Genomic DNA, 17,500 nt, shown 5'->3' with positions numbered 1-17,500 from the left:
AGAAAAGAAATACTTTTTAAATCCCAGTGAACCTATTGTAATGTTTGCCCACCTCGGTTGCCAGTCACCTTCACCATCTGCTTCGGCTTGACTGGAGTTGGCCGCTGCTTTTTGGGAGTCACCGGAGGCCTCTTCCGATCAACATAGACATATGTTGTCTCGACTACCTTCCTCTTCAACACTGCTGGTATATCTGCAAGAAGATTTGCAGCAATAAATTGCCAGCAAATAGTGAGATTTTGGCCATAATATGCATTCCTGTTTGTTTTGTGAGTGAAACACACACATTATTAAGGACCACCTTCTTTTTCATGTTACAGACCATTTTGGGTGCATCTGAGCATATTTTATGGTCTTTTATATTACAGGCTCAAACAAACTATTTTTTTCCCTACATTCATGTTCATAATAGCTTTGTTGATATATATATATATATATATATATATATATATATATATATATATATATATATATATATATATATATATATATATATATATATATATATATATATATATATATATATATATATAGTCAGGCTTCAGCTCTCTCACCTCCTTCCCTTGGATTTTCAGACTAATCTTTTGTAGTCATGTTAATTTTCCTTGAAACATCCAACAGTAATAGTATTCACAAGATTCACACACACACACACGAACAATGGAAATTCAATTTAAAAGAGTCACACTTTTGCAGCCCCAGCGATATCTTTATTCTCATTTCAATGCTCAAATTGACTGTTTTTTGAAGATATGGCTATTTTTTTCGGGCTAATTATAGGAACAGATTTTTAAATAAAAACTGAACTCAAATTAAAAACCTTATAATTGCGAGATTTGATCATTTCACACAATTGTATAAATATAAACCATTATATATGAAAAATGACATTGAATTCCCAGTATTTTGCAGTGAAGGCAGCAAGGTCTTGCATTTGGGAGTCTGATTATCTTTGCTAATGTTCGTGACTGCTGTGTTTCATAATCAACAAAGGGCCCACAAAAGCAAGATGTGGCTGCCTCCAAAAAAATTATTGGGATAATCACTAATTTGCACATAATGTTTTTTTTCTTTCAAAAAGGCCAGAATTGGGGAGGGCAACCACACCAGGCTACCCAAGCTGAACACTCACCGCAATTCCTTCATCCCTCTATTTTCTTGTCTGTGGAACAAACTCCCTGTATCTTTTGTCTCTTACTCCTCCCTCCAATTTCATCCAAGAGTGATACTCATTGTCACCCCGTGCTTTCAGACACACCCAACCCTGTTCTCTAATGCTATCACTGACCACCTCCCCCCTCCCTTTGCTTTCTGATGCTCATCCACTTCTGTGCAATGTCTTTGTCTCGTCTCCCTATTTCCATTTAATCCTTGGAAAATCCGTGAACCTGATGCCCTTTGTTTAACCCCTCCATGAGCATTGATTAATAAATAAATAAATAAATTGTGAAGATGAAAAAAAAAAAAAAACATAACAATCACATCTTATTTTTGGAAATCAGAATTTAGCTTTCCTTTATATTCTAAATCTGACTTACCAAGCAGTCACTGTCATTTCCAAAGATAATTTTCACTGCTGATGCGACATTACATTTATCAATGAGGTTAACATTGTCATCGGGTAGCATATTTTGATAACCTGTGACAATGGTAAAGTTGTATTGAAGTATGGGTTATGTTATCTTTCTGTTATATAATTTCTTTAACACTGGCAACCATCATGAATGCAAAAATTAATTCCAGGGAAACTTTACAATGGTTCATAATTGAGAGCTACGGCTGTTTCTCGGCAAAACTTTTAGCCCACTATTCTTCTTTATGACAGCACTTGATATATTCTGTAGAGGTTTTTGTTTTGGCTTTGTGTGGAGATTCAAGAGAAGAGTTGTTTCAGAAGAGACTTAGTCTTGTCTTTCAGCATAAGAGCAAAGCAAAGCATGAATAAGCTGTTTGATCATGTGAACAGAAATCATGGATGAAGTTGTTTAATCGTGGAAACAGAAAACTTGCATAAATTTCGGAAAAATCAAACGATCCAAATATTAAATTTTCGTTGTTAAAGACCCTTCTGAATAATAATTATTGTAGTGGGAAGCCTTCATCTAAGAATGCATGTGTACTAAACACTAAAATGGACAGCTTGAATTTTCTGTTTTTCATACAATTAGAAATTGGAAAAGATTTCACGAATTTGGTGGGTTTTTTGGGAGAGGTTTCACCAAAAGGGGGTTCAATTTCAAGCATAAAGAGTAACATAGAATGTGACTGGATGCTGATTCAAGAAAATAAGTGATTGCCAAAATCCTTCGATCTCCATGGAATGGCATTAATTCTTGCACAGATGTAATAAATCTATCCACGTTTACTAATCACTCGTATTATAGTGATTGTTTGATCCTGAAGTGTGATTACCCTTCTGGCTGTTTAGGACTTCTCTTTGTGTGATGTCATCTTGTTCATATTGGCTCCTTGCAGTTCTGTTATCAGCTTCTGTGAGTGCTTCTGTTAGTATGCAAAAGTGTAGACAGAGTATACGTTCAAGTGAGGAGGGGTTATAAAATACAGAAAAGAGGATTCGATTTCAAGCACAAAGTGGAAGAATGAATTTTTTTCCCCCTCTTCTTCCACTTAATAAGAGCAAAGCAAAATAAAGCAAGCAAAATAACGATGACAGAGAAAAATAAAAAATAGCCCATTTATCACAAAAGTTTTCACAGCTTTCTATCAAATCCAATGGCAACTGACCAATTCAAAAGGAATTTTCCCTTTCCGTATTAAAACCAGGGGTGCATAACTCATTTGTCGTCAGCTGTAATTATGAGCCTCAAGTAAGACATATAAATACAGATGCATTTTAGGAAGAGGCTAAATCGAGCACAACCTTTCCCAAGTGTGATGGCACATCCCAACACATCTGCACACTTTAAAGTCATATCGTATGAAAAAAGAACAAATGGTAGTAGATAAATGCAAGCATGTGATGACAACAGCAAATGCATTTTACCCATTTAAATTGAAACAATCAAATAAACACAATTCAAGTATCTCAAACATCTTCCCTGTGACCTGCCTTGAAACTACTGGTTTACACCTCCTCATTGTTTCATATGAACCTCTTTGTAAACAAGGCCAAGGCTCAGAGTAACAAAAAAAAGAGAATGAGAGGATTTCAACAAAGACAGAGGAGAGCAGGTAGACAATGATGAACACACAATTATCATCTGAGAAAAATAAACGAGAGTGTATATGGGAAGGTATGAGCTGGAGTAAATGAGAAAATCGGAAGGAATTGAAGGCGACATGACATTGTGATGAGTTGTATGCAATTGCTTTAAGAGCATGATGTAAAAATTCTTCATTGATAGATAGAGTATTTTTTGACCTTCAGTCAACTATTTAAAAATCATACTTGAATATTGCATTCATTTCAATGGTTTCCTACACAAGATCTCTCATTTAAGAAATATAGCCTGTTCCAAAAAGACCTGGACAACTTTGGTTGTTAATATATTTAGAAGCACTGATGATACAACAATACCCTTTGGTTTATATGACATGTAAACTCATAAAATTTTGTGCAGACCATCAATCCACTGTGATGTGAGCTACGTTTGTCGTGTGCAAGACATCAAGGTGGGACACAAGTTCTTGCCATGTTCGGCTCAGCATGTTTGCGTCCACCAGTGCGCATGCAGCTCTGATCCAAGAACGAAGATCCTGCAGGTTTTCCACCTTGGTGTTGTCAACAGCATGTTTGTCAAACCCCCACAGAAAAAAACAAACTTTGGGGTGGGGGGGGTATGTTTGGTGCTCATGGGGGCCAGGCGGTTGGTCCATCTCAACCAATTCAGCAGACTGGAAATTTTTCATTCAGGACGGCTCAAACGACTAAGACCCAATGAGGGTAGTGTCGTCCTTTTGAAAAATATTGGGTTGCAGGTCTTCAATCTGTGGAAAGGCAAATCCTTCCAACATGTTAATGTAAATTGTTGTGGTCACTGTATCCTCCACAAATATAAATGGACCTTCCAATTGGTCACGGAGAAGGCCACACCACACATTGACCTTTGGACTGTCGTGTTTGTGTTAAATAACAATGTGGGGTTTTTCGGAGCCCCAGATCCTCACATTGTGCTGGTTGACCTCCCCGGATACATGAAAGCAAGCTTTGTCTGTGAACATGACCTTTTTCAGGTAATCTTCGTCATCCTCCATGCGAATGAGCATTTCCAAGGCAAACGTCTTGCATTTGGATCGATCATTTCGTTTGAGTTCTTGCAGAATCTGCCCCTTATAGGCATAAAGCTCCAGTCTTTTAAGCACAATTCTGTGTGTCGTGGTGGTTGGTCATCCTAGTTCTTGAGATGCGTGTCAAATTGATTTTCTGGGACTTTGTTGAAATGATTCATGCACTCGTTCAACGTCTGCCGCACTTGTGCCTGGGTCGACCAGTCCTTTTCTGTTTCTGATAACTTCCAATCTCCTTAATCCTCTTCTACCACTCTCTGATACTTATCTTCAATGGTGGATTCCTTCCATACCTTGTACGGAAATTACGCTGAACTTGCGCGTCGGACCTCATCTCCATGAAGCATTTGACGCAATGAGCTTTCTCCTGTGGAGTTTGCATTTTATTTTACATTAAACCACCAGACCTGAAAATATCGAAAACTTCTTGAGTTGTTGTATTATATATATAACAGAGGGTGTCATTGTATCATTTGTGGTACTAAATATATTAACAGCCAAAGTTGTCCAGGTCTTTTTGGAACACCGTATATTTTTGTAAACTGTAAACCTCCATCCTATACCATAATAAATTCAGTTGAATATTTTTTGAATACTGCTCATAATCTCCCACACTGCCTCTGACAGCATCTCACTATTCCAGTAACTTTTATTCTGACAAGGCAATTGTTGTGATGTACTTCACAGGAGAATATACAGTAGTTACCTTTCATTTTGGACGACCCACATGCATTTTCTCATTTGGTTTCAACAAGGTCCCACATTGATCTTTTGAGTGAGTTTCAGTCAAAACAAAATTAACAGCAAAAGCAATGATGAATGTGATTATACCTCATTTTACGCAATTCCAAATTGGAAAATATTATGGCACATGTGTTGATTGCTTAGGTCATTGAATGATCTAAAGAGCTTGCAGAGACTACACAAACAAAAATATGGTAAAGTTGAACGGTGATCAATTAATGTGTGATCTGAAATAAAAAGTAAATCAGTGAAGTTGATGAAAAATCAATGGCAGCCTCAGTCCCTGCCTCACTCCTCCTGCACTCATCCATCCATCTCCTCATTATACTCAGGTCACATACGTTTTGAAGCTGATGATGGAGCTATACTCAGGTCACATATGTTTTTCGAAAATCCCAATATGTGGATATTGTCCCGAAATATAAGTTGAATACTCACCTCCATTTCTTCATCTCTCGATTCAATAATTTGTGAAACCGAGTCCCAGTATCTGTTCTCCCGCACCTCTTTATCCAGTCGTCTAAAAGTGCTATTCATCGTAAATGATGCCGTATTTTCTTTTTTAATCGGTGGAAAAAGTTAAAAGTCGGGGGATGCGGTTAATACACAGCTATAGAAAAAAGTCGGTCTTTAAAACAATACATTTTTCAATGCCATTTAAACGATTGCAGGTGGGAGCTTCAAATGTGTGTGCTGCACTACGGGAGTTCAATATGTGCACATAAGTGCAGCAAAGTGATGAAGCTCTCACACTTATACACCAGCCGTGACGACACTACATCTACGATCAAGTAATTGGACTTTGATTTTACCCTTTGATTACGTTTGTCTGTTCGTCTGTATGGATGTTTACCCTGTAATGTAATTTATTGCAGTCTAGCCCCTGTACTGAATTTCATTTCCCTGATTGCCTGTTAATTCCCCTCCACGCAAAATGACCGGTAAATGGACCAGGATATGACAGCCACCCTGCAATGATTGCCCCATTCCCTGGATTTGTGCAATGGACATTGTTGGACATTTAGGGTTTGTCCTGGGAGCATAGGCTCCATGTAAATGCGTGTAGAAGGGGAGATTGCCCATGTTAAGTGTGGAGCTCTGCTCTGAGCGACAGCCAGAAGGACCAAATGAGTGAATACACAGGCGGGCAGCAGAATGGGCTGTGGGGGAATCCTCCAATGGATGGCATGGGGCCAGCTCATAAGATCTGACATGGCCCAGTAGCTGGTCCCAGTCCACCTCGGAAGATCTGACATATACCTCTTTAGCCCCGCCTACCCCAGGGGCTGTAAAGCTGCACTTTCTGTCTCTCTCTGTCAGTCTCTCTGTGTCTGCCTCTGTGTCTGCCTCTGTGTCTGCCTCTGTGTCTGCCTCTGTGTCTGCCTCTGTCTCTCTGCCCTGGTCATCACACTCATTTCTGCTCTGGTCCCGGATGCTCGGAATTGCGCTCATTTCTGCCCTGGTCCTGAGAGCTTCGATTTGTTCATCGACTTTTGGTTGTGGAGAGCAGTGTCGGGGCCATTCCAGAGAGCGGTACCAAGCTGGGGAAGGTGACGGTGACATCCATACCAGTAGGCTGAGGCCACCCTGCCCGTCCCAAATTGTATCACCGTGTGTGTGTGGTCTGATGGGTACTCTGTTTTGTTATCTGGTCGGTAAGGTTACAGGTTAAACCAAGTCTGCAACTTATGCATTTTCTTTCACTTTTTGTAAATATACATCTTGATTGCTTTTCAATTAATTTCCCCTTTTCATGCCCTGGTTGTCCCTTTGACTCCAGTAAAGCCCTTGAGTTCCCTTCCCTCCTTCCCTGTGCCACACATGGCTTGTTGCATATAAATTCCTTGTTCATATTTTCCTTTCAATCTGCCTGTGTGTCCTTTTCCCTTGTTGGTCCAGCAATGTTCGTACATAGATTAGCTGGGGAATTATAATTCCCCAATTAATTGGCTGTCACCTCAGTCCAGCATTATGCTTGCGGTAAGCTCAGCTGCCAAAATCAAGATCCAATGAAGATAACAGCAGCACAACTGCCGAGAGCGCGATTCCCCGATAAGAAGATCACGTGTTCCGAGGTAAGCCGTTGTCAGATGGAGGACCTGGGTCATGTGGTCAAGTTATTGGTATCCGTGGTCGATTAGTGAACCGCCACGACATTAACTTCATGTGTGATGACCTCGACTCCCAGTGAGTCCGGGGTGAGCCGGGGATACCCTGCGACCCCCGGGTTCTACAAATATATATATATATATATATATATATATATATATATATATATATATATATATATATATATATATATATATACAGTCATGTTCCACTTAACGACGGGGTTACGTTCTGAGAAAAGCGTCGTTAAGCGACGTCGTCGTTGTGCAAACATCATTTTTTTTTTTTTTTAGTTTTCGTTTTCGAACATCGTACTTACACAAAACTACACACCAATGCTATATAGTGTAGCCTATTGCTCCTCGGATACAAACCTGTACGGCATGTTACTGTACTGAATACTGTTGGCAATTGTAACACGCATCCAAGAGAGACGGAAGACACGTTAGTTTTACCTTTGTGCTGTTCATGACGGCCATCGGTGTTGTTAGCAGGAGCTCACAATCTCCTCTCGCATCGATTACACTGGTCAACAATTTTTTACTTTCTGAATGTTGTCTAGATTTCTACAAGTGAATTAGGGTATTCTGGCACTGCTGAATCAGGAAATGGCATCCGTTTCTCTCCATCAGGTCAGGTTTTTGTGCTAAGTTGATTTGAAAAAATCAGATCTTGTGACAAAATCAATTACATTTTTGTGGCATTATCAGCTGATTTTTGTCAACACATATCATCCTAAACATGTTTTTAAGAAAAAAAATGTTTTGCCAACAACATTTATTGATTACATGATAGAAACATCGATTACTGTCATCTGAATGGTGGGCATTGATAAAGGTAAGTACAAGTAAATTGCATGTTGCGTCACCACTGTTCAAACTTCAGGGCTTGAACTTCCGTTTCTTCGAACTCCTGGAATGTTCAGCGGCAGGGAGGTCTCTCTTCAGATTCCAACAGTAGTCAGCCATCATGACTGCGTCCCAGCGACCCTGATACCTGGTCTCCATCTCCTTCATGTCCTGATGGAATCTCTCCCCCTGCTCGTCACTCATTGAACCCAGGTTCTCAGGAAACCGGTTCATATGTGAAAATAGGTAGTGCATCTTGATGCTCATGTTGCAGCCCAGGTTTCTGAAAGCAGTCAGCATGTTGTTGACAAGTTCTGCGTCGTTTCTGGCCTTATTGTTGCCAAGAAAGTTCTTCACTACCAAAACAAATGTCTTCCACGCTTCCAGTTCCACTTCGTTCATTGAGTTTTTGAACTCTGGATCTCTGATGAGCTGACGGATCTGAGAACCATCAAAGATGCCAGCTTTCAACTTCTCCATGGTCAATCCTGGAAAAGCCTGGCACAAGTAAGTGAAGCAGTCACCATCTTTGTCCAGAGCCTTGGTGAACTGCTTGATTAAGCCGAGCTTGATGTGCAGCGGTGGGAAGAGTATTCTGTCTCTGTCCACCAGAGGGTCGTTGATGACGTTCCTTTCTTTGCATGGCACCAATTCCTCCCGCACAGGCCAGTCCTTCTTCGTGTAATGCTGAGCACGGTCCCTACTATCCCACATGCACAGAAAACATGGGTACTTGGTGAAGCCAGACTGTTGTCCCAACACAAAGTTCACCATCTTCAGGTCAACACAAATAAACCACTTATGCTGATCATAAGCAATTTTCTCCAGCACGTACTTCACCGCTTCATACTTCTCCTTCAGTGTAATCGAGTGAGCGATGGGTACAGAGGCAAACTGGTTGCCGTTGTGTAGCAGAACACATTTCAGTGATCGCTTGCTGCTGTCAATGAACAGTCTCCAATCTTTGGGTTCGTACTGTGGCACTCCAAGCTTGAGCAGAAGCGCATGTCATAAATTGGCGCATGTAGGTATTGTACATTCTTCAGAGTTCGTTATTTCAAGAAATACAACTTTTTTGTATCACATTATTACAAAATCTGCCCCATTAACTTTAGTTTTGATCCACGAACTTTATGCTTTGCCTCACCAATTTTTGGAAGATTTTGAGGTTTTATGACTTCAAACTGATCCCTTTTCGACATAATCACCCAGAACTATCGTACCTGAATACTTCTTGTCATTAAAATAATCATTTCCAATCAAAACAATTATTTGACATGACATTTTACCCCCACCAACTTCTTCTAAAATGCTCCACACATGCGTACATGTGAACAAAAATGTAAAAAACGACATGTGGCCATATCTCAAAAACTTGACCTGATTGAACAAAACTAATGTGAGTTTTGGATTCAGCGCATCAGATTCGTCCTAAATCAGCTTAAAAAATGCAGACAACAAATTTGTTGTTGACCAGTGTTATAGAAAGATGAATAAATAGCGTTTGGATTTTATAAATACGGAATCATTGCATCGATGTAATAATTTATAAATGAAGAAACGAGCTCCTGTCAATTGTGATATATATTTTCGGAACAGTGCGATTGTTTTAATAACATGAAAAGCTTCACCAAAAATAAATTTGTGTTTTAATTTCGACTGGAACAACGATTTATTCTCGGAATTCTTCAATTCAAAGGTAATTTACTTGCTGGAAGGTAAACGCGCAAATATTGCTTCAGTTTGAAAGCCGATTTCCTTGAATCGAGATTTAGCACGATCCTGTTTTTTGGCGATGACATTTTATGGACCTCAACAATCGCATTGTAACAGGGCCACACTGTCGTTTATTATCATTATGAAGTATTATGTACTGTACAGCGTGGATAATTGTACGTGCTATTTTTATATGACTGGCAGCGCGACGTCGACAACATCACTCGGCGATAGGAATTTTTCAGCTACATTTTTTTTTTTTAGAGCTGGCAGATCCGTCGTATATGCGATCCGTCGTTGCCCAGAACGTCCTTAAGCGGCGCATGGCTGTATATATATATATATATATATATATATATATATATATATATATATATATATATATATATCTTCTTCTTCCTCTTTCGGCTTGCTCCCGTTAGGGGTCGCCACAGCGGACCAACTGTATATATATATATATATATATATATATATATATATATATATATATATATATATATATATATATATATATCGTTACATATATATATATATATATCCAAAGTATATATATATATATATATACATATATATATGTATATATATATATATATATATATATATGTATATATATATATATATATATATATATATATATCCAAAGCACACATATATATATATATATATATCGTTACAAATTCGCGCCCACCGGCGTGCGATCGACCGCGTTTTTCTAATAGCAGCCGCGTCGCCCACCGGACGGACAATTCAGTCGTGACCTTCCGGAACAACGCCGGAACCCTGTCATGGGTGGGTTCTTAATCCCACCATGGCCTAGCCAATTTTCTACCCACGCAAAATAGGGTCAATCGCCGAATATCGATATACCTAAGTACTCGCGCGGGTAGCCTACCGGGAGACCGTACCTCGACGCAGGTCGGCTTGGACACGAACCACTCAAGCGGTCCGTTCCATTCTTCCGTGATAACGGAGCGGGTATTATCACCTGACCTCGCCGGATCCGATTCTATTTACCGGGTGTTTAAAACCCAACTACTATTCCGCAGTGCAAGATGGTATTCCAATAGGGTAAAGAGGACGCAACGAACGGGGTACATTTAACCAAGCACATTTATTTACTACAACACACGTATACAGGGATTACTAAACACGCATGCAGTAAGCAATGCAAACACATATACAGGCAACGAAAGCACTATAACTGACAAGAAGCAATTATCAATGTGCAGCACTTACACAGTTCGACTTATAGACGGTGCCACCAACATTCATTCAAAAGAAAAGAAAAGATTACCCTCAAAGACAAGGGAGTCAGACAGGGTACGTAGACCTTTACATCGTGGAGCCTCGGTGACCGAACGGGCCCCACGAGACCGTTGCAGGTTACCTGCACCCTCGTGGTGCCTTGATGGGCGAGTCGCGAAGTCTGTCCCCACGCAGCTTGGATAGCCGCGGCTGACCCGGGCCTTCCACGGAGCCGGCGAGCTCTCTCCGGAGCTCTACACTCAGACGCGCAGGTTTGCGCCACAGAGCTGGCAGAGCAGCGCCTCCAGTCCGCGTCCCTGGTGCCACGCCCGGAATTCCCCACCGACCGAGAGCTCCGACGAATGGGTCGTTCCACGTACCGCTTCTCCACAGACAGGCCACCACGAGCCGAAGATCCCGACCAGGAAGAAGAAGCCACCAAAAGAAACCACACACACACACGACTTGGCTCCTGAGCACCCTTATATTCCTCCTGGCTTCTTGCTCCGCCCTCCTTTGAGCTCCTGCAGGAAGCTTCGAGAAAAGGGGCGTCGCTCATGTCCAACCCTCTCGCTCCCCCTCTCGTGGCGCGCGGGGGGGGGGGGGGAGAGGGAATCGTTACATGGCCCAGGACGAGGGAGATTCATTCCCCCAAAATGAAGCCCCTCCTTCACATGACCTTTGACCTCTGGCTCAAATCACACTTCCCCCACACCAAAGCACGGGAAAAGCAGGCGGGAAAATCCGTGCGCCACAGATGTTCCTTCTTGTTTTTCCCTCACGTTATCGAAATCCCTTGTTTCTTTTCCTCCACAGAGAGGGCCTTCATGAGCAGAGAGGGTTGCGATTTGGTTTGTGGAGAAGGGGATCGGTAGTTGGCGTAGCGGGGAAGGTGGTTAGGTGATTGGCATAATTGTGGCTGGCGTTGTGGTTGAGGTGATGAGGATGGCATGGTTTGTTGAGAGGCGCGTGTGGTTGTTGTGGTGGGAGGACGGTGGATCTGAAGCGGTTGTTTGAGAGCGACGTTGGTGGTGGTGATTTGGTTGTGGTTGGTGGTTGAGGCAATCGTGGTTGTTGTGATGTGGCATTGTGAAGGTGGTTGTGGTGGTTGAAATGTGGTTGGTCCAAAATAACGATAGTAAAGAAAAACGGCTATCTCAAAGATCACAGCCCTGTGACACGAATAATTCCCATTAAACAACGGTGGGGAAATCTATCTGAACACAAACTTATCGGCATAACTGATCTAAGGACCTTGATGGTGTTCTGCAAATTTCCACAGCCGTAACTATATATATATATATATATATATATATATATATATATATATATATATATATATATATATATATATATATATATATATATATATGTATATGTATATGTATATACATATACAGTAAGTCCTTGCTAACCGGAAGTTCGCATATCGTAGTTTCGATTATTCGTAATTTAGTTTTAATGACAAATTTTTCAATTATCGCAAACATTTTATGCCTATCGTAATGTCATTGCAAGGAAAAACGCAAAAAAAAGTTTCAAACTGCCTGCAAAAAACAACAATCACACAGGATGCGCATAAACACACTTTCACTTTACTGCGCATGTACTGTATGCTGTACTGTACGTATTCTCTTCACGCTCGCCTGCATACCTTCCAGTATGAATCCCAAGCGACCCGCAAGTCTTTTGCCGAGCACACCTCGTTTCAAGAGACAACGAAAGGCTGTCACATTGAAGGTGAAATTGGAGATAATTAAAAGACATGAACGAGGTGAAGGGACAACGGAAATCGGCCGCGCGCAGCAATCGCTGCATCGACTGTACATTCGATCATTCAAAGTTCGGCAAAGATAAAGAAAATATCACAGATTGCGACCAGTTCGAGTGCAACGACACTAACGAGAATGAGAGATGGTGCCTTGCACAACATGGAGCGTTTATTATGTGTGTGGATAGAAGATCAAACTAAACGTCACATGCCTTTATCTCTTGCTGTGATACAAGAAAAAGCACGTCGTTTGTTCGGGCATTGACCCACGATTACGTGATCAATTACTTCTCGAATCATGTTGAGAAGTATCTCCAAGGAGAACAACATTGACAACAAATCTTTGCTGCTTGTAGACAATGCTCCTGCCCATCCTCAGCAAATGGAAGACTGGTGTGAAAACGTGCAGGTAGTATTTTTACCACCAAATACTACCTCACTTTTACAGCCGATGGATCAGGGAGTTATTGCTGCTTTTAAAGCCTATTATGTTAAGCATACCATGCTGCAGCTTATCAAAAAAACTGATGAGGACAAGCTATCAATCAAGGAGTTTTGGCGAACATACAACATAAAAATGGCTTTGGAAAACATGAAGGATTCATGGGCGGAGGTGAGTGCCTCCACAATGAACACTTTGTGAAAGAAAGTGTGGCCTGAGTGTGTCCACAATTTCACGGGGTTTGCTGATGTTCCGTTGATTACAAGTCAAATTGTAGACCTGGCGCAGGAGGCTGGTTTTGAAGAGTTTGACGAAGAAGACATGGATGACTTACTGGAGTCTTATGCAGAACCCTTAAGCAATGAAGATCTTATGGCGTTGGAACAGCAGTGGGCTCTTGAGGAAAAAGAAGATGCTGTGACACCTTCATCCGAGCATCTCACCATGAAAAACCTCAGCCAAATCCTCAGCTCGTTTGAAAGTGCCATAGAATTTGTTATCGAGCAAGATCCAAATCTTGAAAGGAGCACTGATTTTAGCCGTGTTGTTAATGATGCCCTTTGTTGCTACAAGGAACTTTATGCAGCAAAGAAAAAGAAAGCCATCCAGCCCACTCTCCATGCATTTTTCAAGCCAAAAGATGCAGCACCAACTCCATCCACCATCCAGGATGCTCCTTCAACCAGCTGCCAAGAGACCGTTCCTGCTGGTGAAGAAAGTGACAGCACAGTGTCAAGTGAAGAGGGGGACGATTCTGCCACTCCGCAAGTGTGACTTGTCCACCGCAATCAACTACTTTCCTCCAGCCTCGGGGTAAGTCGCCACGACTCGAGGAGTGTGTTTTGTTTATTTGTGTTTATGTCCAAAAAATTCTGAGCCAAAAACACATCCCCCCTTTAACACATTGGTTTCTATGGGAAAATATGTTTTGTTTAACACAGTTTCGCTTATCATAAGGTTTTCCAGGAACGCAACCCTTGCGAAAAGCGAGGACTTACTGTATATGTATATATATATATATATATATATATATATATATATATATATATATATATATATATATATATATATATATATATATATATATATATATATATATATATATATATATATATATATATAAAATATATTGTTGCTGTTCTCGGAACCGCATGCATCCAACAGATAGTGGTCCCATGACAGTTATTCCATTAATATACATGTAGATAGTCCCTTCCCTTTTGTCTAGTGGGACAATAGGGGCGTGCATTGCGAGGATCTCATAGCTAGGTTTGCTTACATCATTCCTTCTTCATTTCCTTTCTAACTTCATTCCTACTCTTCTTTTCTGATTATTCCTGAGGTAAATCTGAGCCACTTGCACCCTATGTTGTGAGATGGGTCCTCAGCAAAGGCCAAGCAGCCATTATAACCTCCACCCCTCCGTAGAAAACGCACGCGCAGTGGTAATTTCCACCCAATGGACAGGAAACACACTCAACATGACACCCATGCTGCATAAAACACGTACCCAGGAGACGGAAGAAACAGCACCTTAGAAAGGGGCTCTCAAACACCACATGAGCATCAGCAACACAGAGCCCCCATCCTCAAGCGATCTCTCAACCCAACATTTACGGCGTGTTATACAGGATGCTCGGCAGCTCCAGATTGTCAACTCAAGCTTCCGATGATCTGGGGAAGGTGGCCGGTTGCATTGAAAAGGCAAACAAATGAATTTCTCTTAAAAAGGCTGCACGGATGGTGTTTTTCACAACACCGGAAACACATCCAGCAAGACGCCCACACTGCATGGAACGTGTACCAAGGCAGATAATAGAAAGGCAACCCCATGCCACGATATGCGGGATGCGAGTGTGCAAGGCGCAAGCGGCGCATTCATTTCAACCCGTTTCTGGACTAATTATATTGATTGGGTTTCGTCCCGTGCACACGATAGCAGAATTGGGCGGGTGCTGGCCACGTGCGTAATGCCGGATAGGAACGGAAGATGTTGTATGGAAGGTGCACTCAAAGGCAGACCTGTGCGCCGCTCGCTACACTTTGTTATCGTGCAGAGCGGGGCACAAATGGACACATCTTACTGTCTGTGCATGGGTTCGAAATAACATCGTACCTTCAGTCCTCGCTGGCGGATGCGGATGGCAAACGTCCCCCTGCCTCCACGGCCAGCAAAGCCGCGATCGGGCGGAGGAATGCGGCACAGCCCAAGCCACGCGGCGCACACGGAGCAGGCGTGCGGGAACGACGCTGCCCTCGGCCGGTCGTCAGGGCATGGCCTGGGGGTTCTTGCAGGGCGATTCATGGCGCGGAGTTCGGAGTGGGCGATTCATATTATGTCATGAGGTTGGAGCAAGATATTTTTGTGGCGTGAGTCAGCTTGCCGGAAGTGGATTGCTGCTGCTTCCAGCCATCGAGGCCAGGCCGCGCAGAGGGCTGGGGCAAATCAGAGCGCCCGGTCCGGGTGATGACGAGTCGTTTCGGGGTGCCCCCATCCCCGCCCTGCGCTGCGGGGCCTATAAAAGTCCGAGCGGAGCCTTCATTCTCTCTTTCCCCTGCCGTGCCTCCCGCTAAAGCTGTTTTTCGACTCCATACGTCATCACTTCGACTCCTACTCTTCTCCGCCCACACGATTCTGATTCCACCCACCCACCTGGTCCCACTACCCACTCCGTACACTCGCTGTGGACGCCACTCTCCCAACTCAAGCCCCTCCTTCATGCCCACAGTCTCGACGCGAGCTGCCCGAAGCAAGAGACGACGGGCCAGCTATCAGGGGGGTACCGTGCCATGGAGCATACCCCCAAACATATTGGTGGTACGTTCGAGTACTGCGTATCAATTATACAAAGGTAGCGAGAGACCGTAGCCTCAACTCCTCTCCTGTCTTGCTTCAATTCCTCTTCATCAGGTTTTCTGTGTCTGTGCGTGTGCGTGTGTGTGTGTGTGTGTGTGTGTGTGTGTGTGTGTGTGTGTCCTGGCGCTTGTCTTTATAAGTAAGCCTGCGGAAGATTGTTGTTATTATTTTCGGGTAAGGTCTGCTCTGCGTATATATATAGTGTCGCGGATTCGCGCCCGCCGGCTTGCGAACGGCCACGTAACTCGAATCGCGGCACGTCGCCCACCGGGCGGACAATCCAGTCGTGACCCTCTCGGACGAACGCCGGGAACCAGTCACGGGTGGACCTTTCGGTCTCACCGCGATCGAGCCAATCGGCCCCCGCGTGGGATAGGGTTGCTCGCCAAATTCGACCTACCTAAGTACCGACACGGAGGGTAGACCGGGCGATCGCACCTCGCCGCAGGTCGACTTCGGACACGGGCCACTTAAGCGACCCGTTCCGTACTATCGAGATAACCGAGCGGTGTTATTCGTCGGCCTCGACGGTTCGATTAATTATCGGGCGTCTTTGCCCACGACCAACCCTTTACGTGAAGCAAGATGGGGATTCAATGAAAGAAATGACGAAGCGAAGCGGGAAAACAGTTCAATAATAAGCACATTTATTTCGCGATGAACGGAAAGCACACATATACAATTCCACCAAAAGCACATGGAAAAGAAGAAGACAAAAAGCAAATGCGACAATGCAGATCTATCCGACTACCGGGCACTCGGCAACACTTATACAATTTTACTTCACAGACGGCGCCGACAACACATATTCCCAAAGCAAAAGAAAAGAGAACCACCCTCCAGGATGAGGGGGTAGGCGGGCCTGGGGCCGAGACCGTGTCGGGCCTACCCGTCTGATGATGAGACGCGGAGCGGCGGTGGTGCCTCAACTCCGCGGGCCTCGCGGACGGTGTCTGGTAGGGGGTGGGAAGGGGGCCCCCTTTGGTCGCACTATCTCAGCGCGGGGGGAAACAGGAGGGGGTTGCTGATGCTCGGGGAAAGGAGGATTTCACAAAATCGCGGGTCCCGCAACGAGCGTCTCCACCACGACCTCGGTCGCGCCGCCGGCCTTTCTCTCCGCAGTTCCCCCAATCCGACGCGAGCACCCCCTCGTCCGCCTTCGCCGCCGCCGCCGCCTCTCCACAGCTCCGTCCTCTTCACTCCGACTCCGCGAACTCGCAACTGCACTGAACTCTTCCTCCGCTTCCAACTCAACTCTTCCTCCTGCGAACTGAACTGCCTCGACTGACGAACGCGGCCCCTTATATCCCCCGTGGCCTCGCTCCTTCATCTTTGACCCTCTGCCTCCGACCTTTCACCTCTCTTGCTGGCTCCCCATTGGCCCGAGGAAAAGTGGGCGTGAATGCTTTTTGATCGATGAATTTGCATATAGCGACCGCCCTCCAACGCCCTGGAGGCGGGGCCAAATCGCCCCTCGCTCACCGATTGGACGGAACAAAAGTGGGCGTGAGTCGTTTTTG

At 43.5% G+C, this 17,500-nt stretch overlaps 1 protein-coding gene across 11 annotated transcripts in view; it reads right to left on the bottom strand.

Moving 5' to 3' along the window:
• LOC147034931 (DNA (cytosine-5)-methyltransferase 3A-like) overlaps nt 1-17,500 on the bottom strand; it is a 516,888-nt gene that overhangs the window by 240,724 nt on the left and 258,664 nt on the right. For 10 of the 11 annotated variants that reach the window (XM_085891359.1, XM_085891342.1, XM_085891335.1 and 7 more), the window contains 2 exons: nt 2,413-2,502; nt 53-193 (listed from right to left, as the gene is read on the bottom strand). In XM_085891359.1, the coding sequence (XP_085747485.1) occupies nt 53-193; nt 2,413-2,502 (231 nt within the window). The remainder of the gene's footprint in view (nt 1-52; nt 194-2,412; nt 2,503-17,500) is intronic. The other variant, XM_085891385.1, reaches the window with a different exon arrangement.

The sequence above is a fragment of the Eptatretus burgeri genome, chromosome 1 (assembly GCF_056783735.1).
Source record: "Eptatretus burgeri isolate ZD-2024b chromosome 1, Ebu_testis_v1, whole genome shotgun sequence".
In the NCBI taxonomy this organism is placed as follows: Eukaryota; Metazoa; Chordata; class Myxini; order Myxiniformes; family Myxinidae; genus Eptatretus; species Eptatretus burgeri.
Note: the sequence above shows the minus strand (reverse complement) of the source record. Positions and strands in the feature narration are given on the sequence as shown.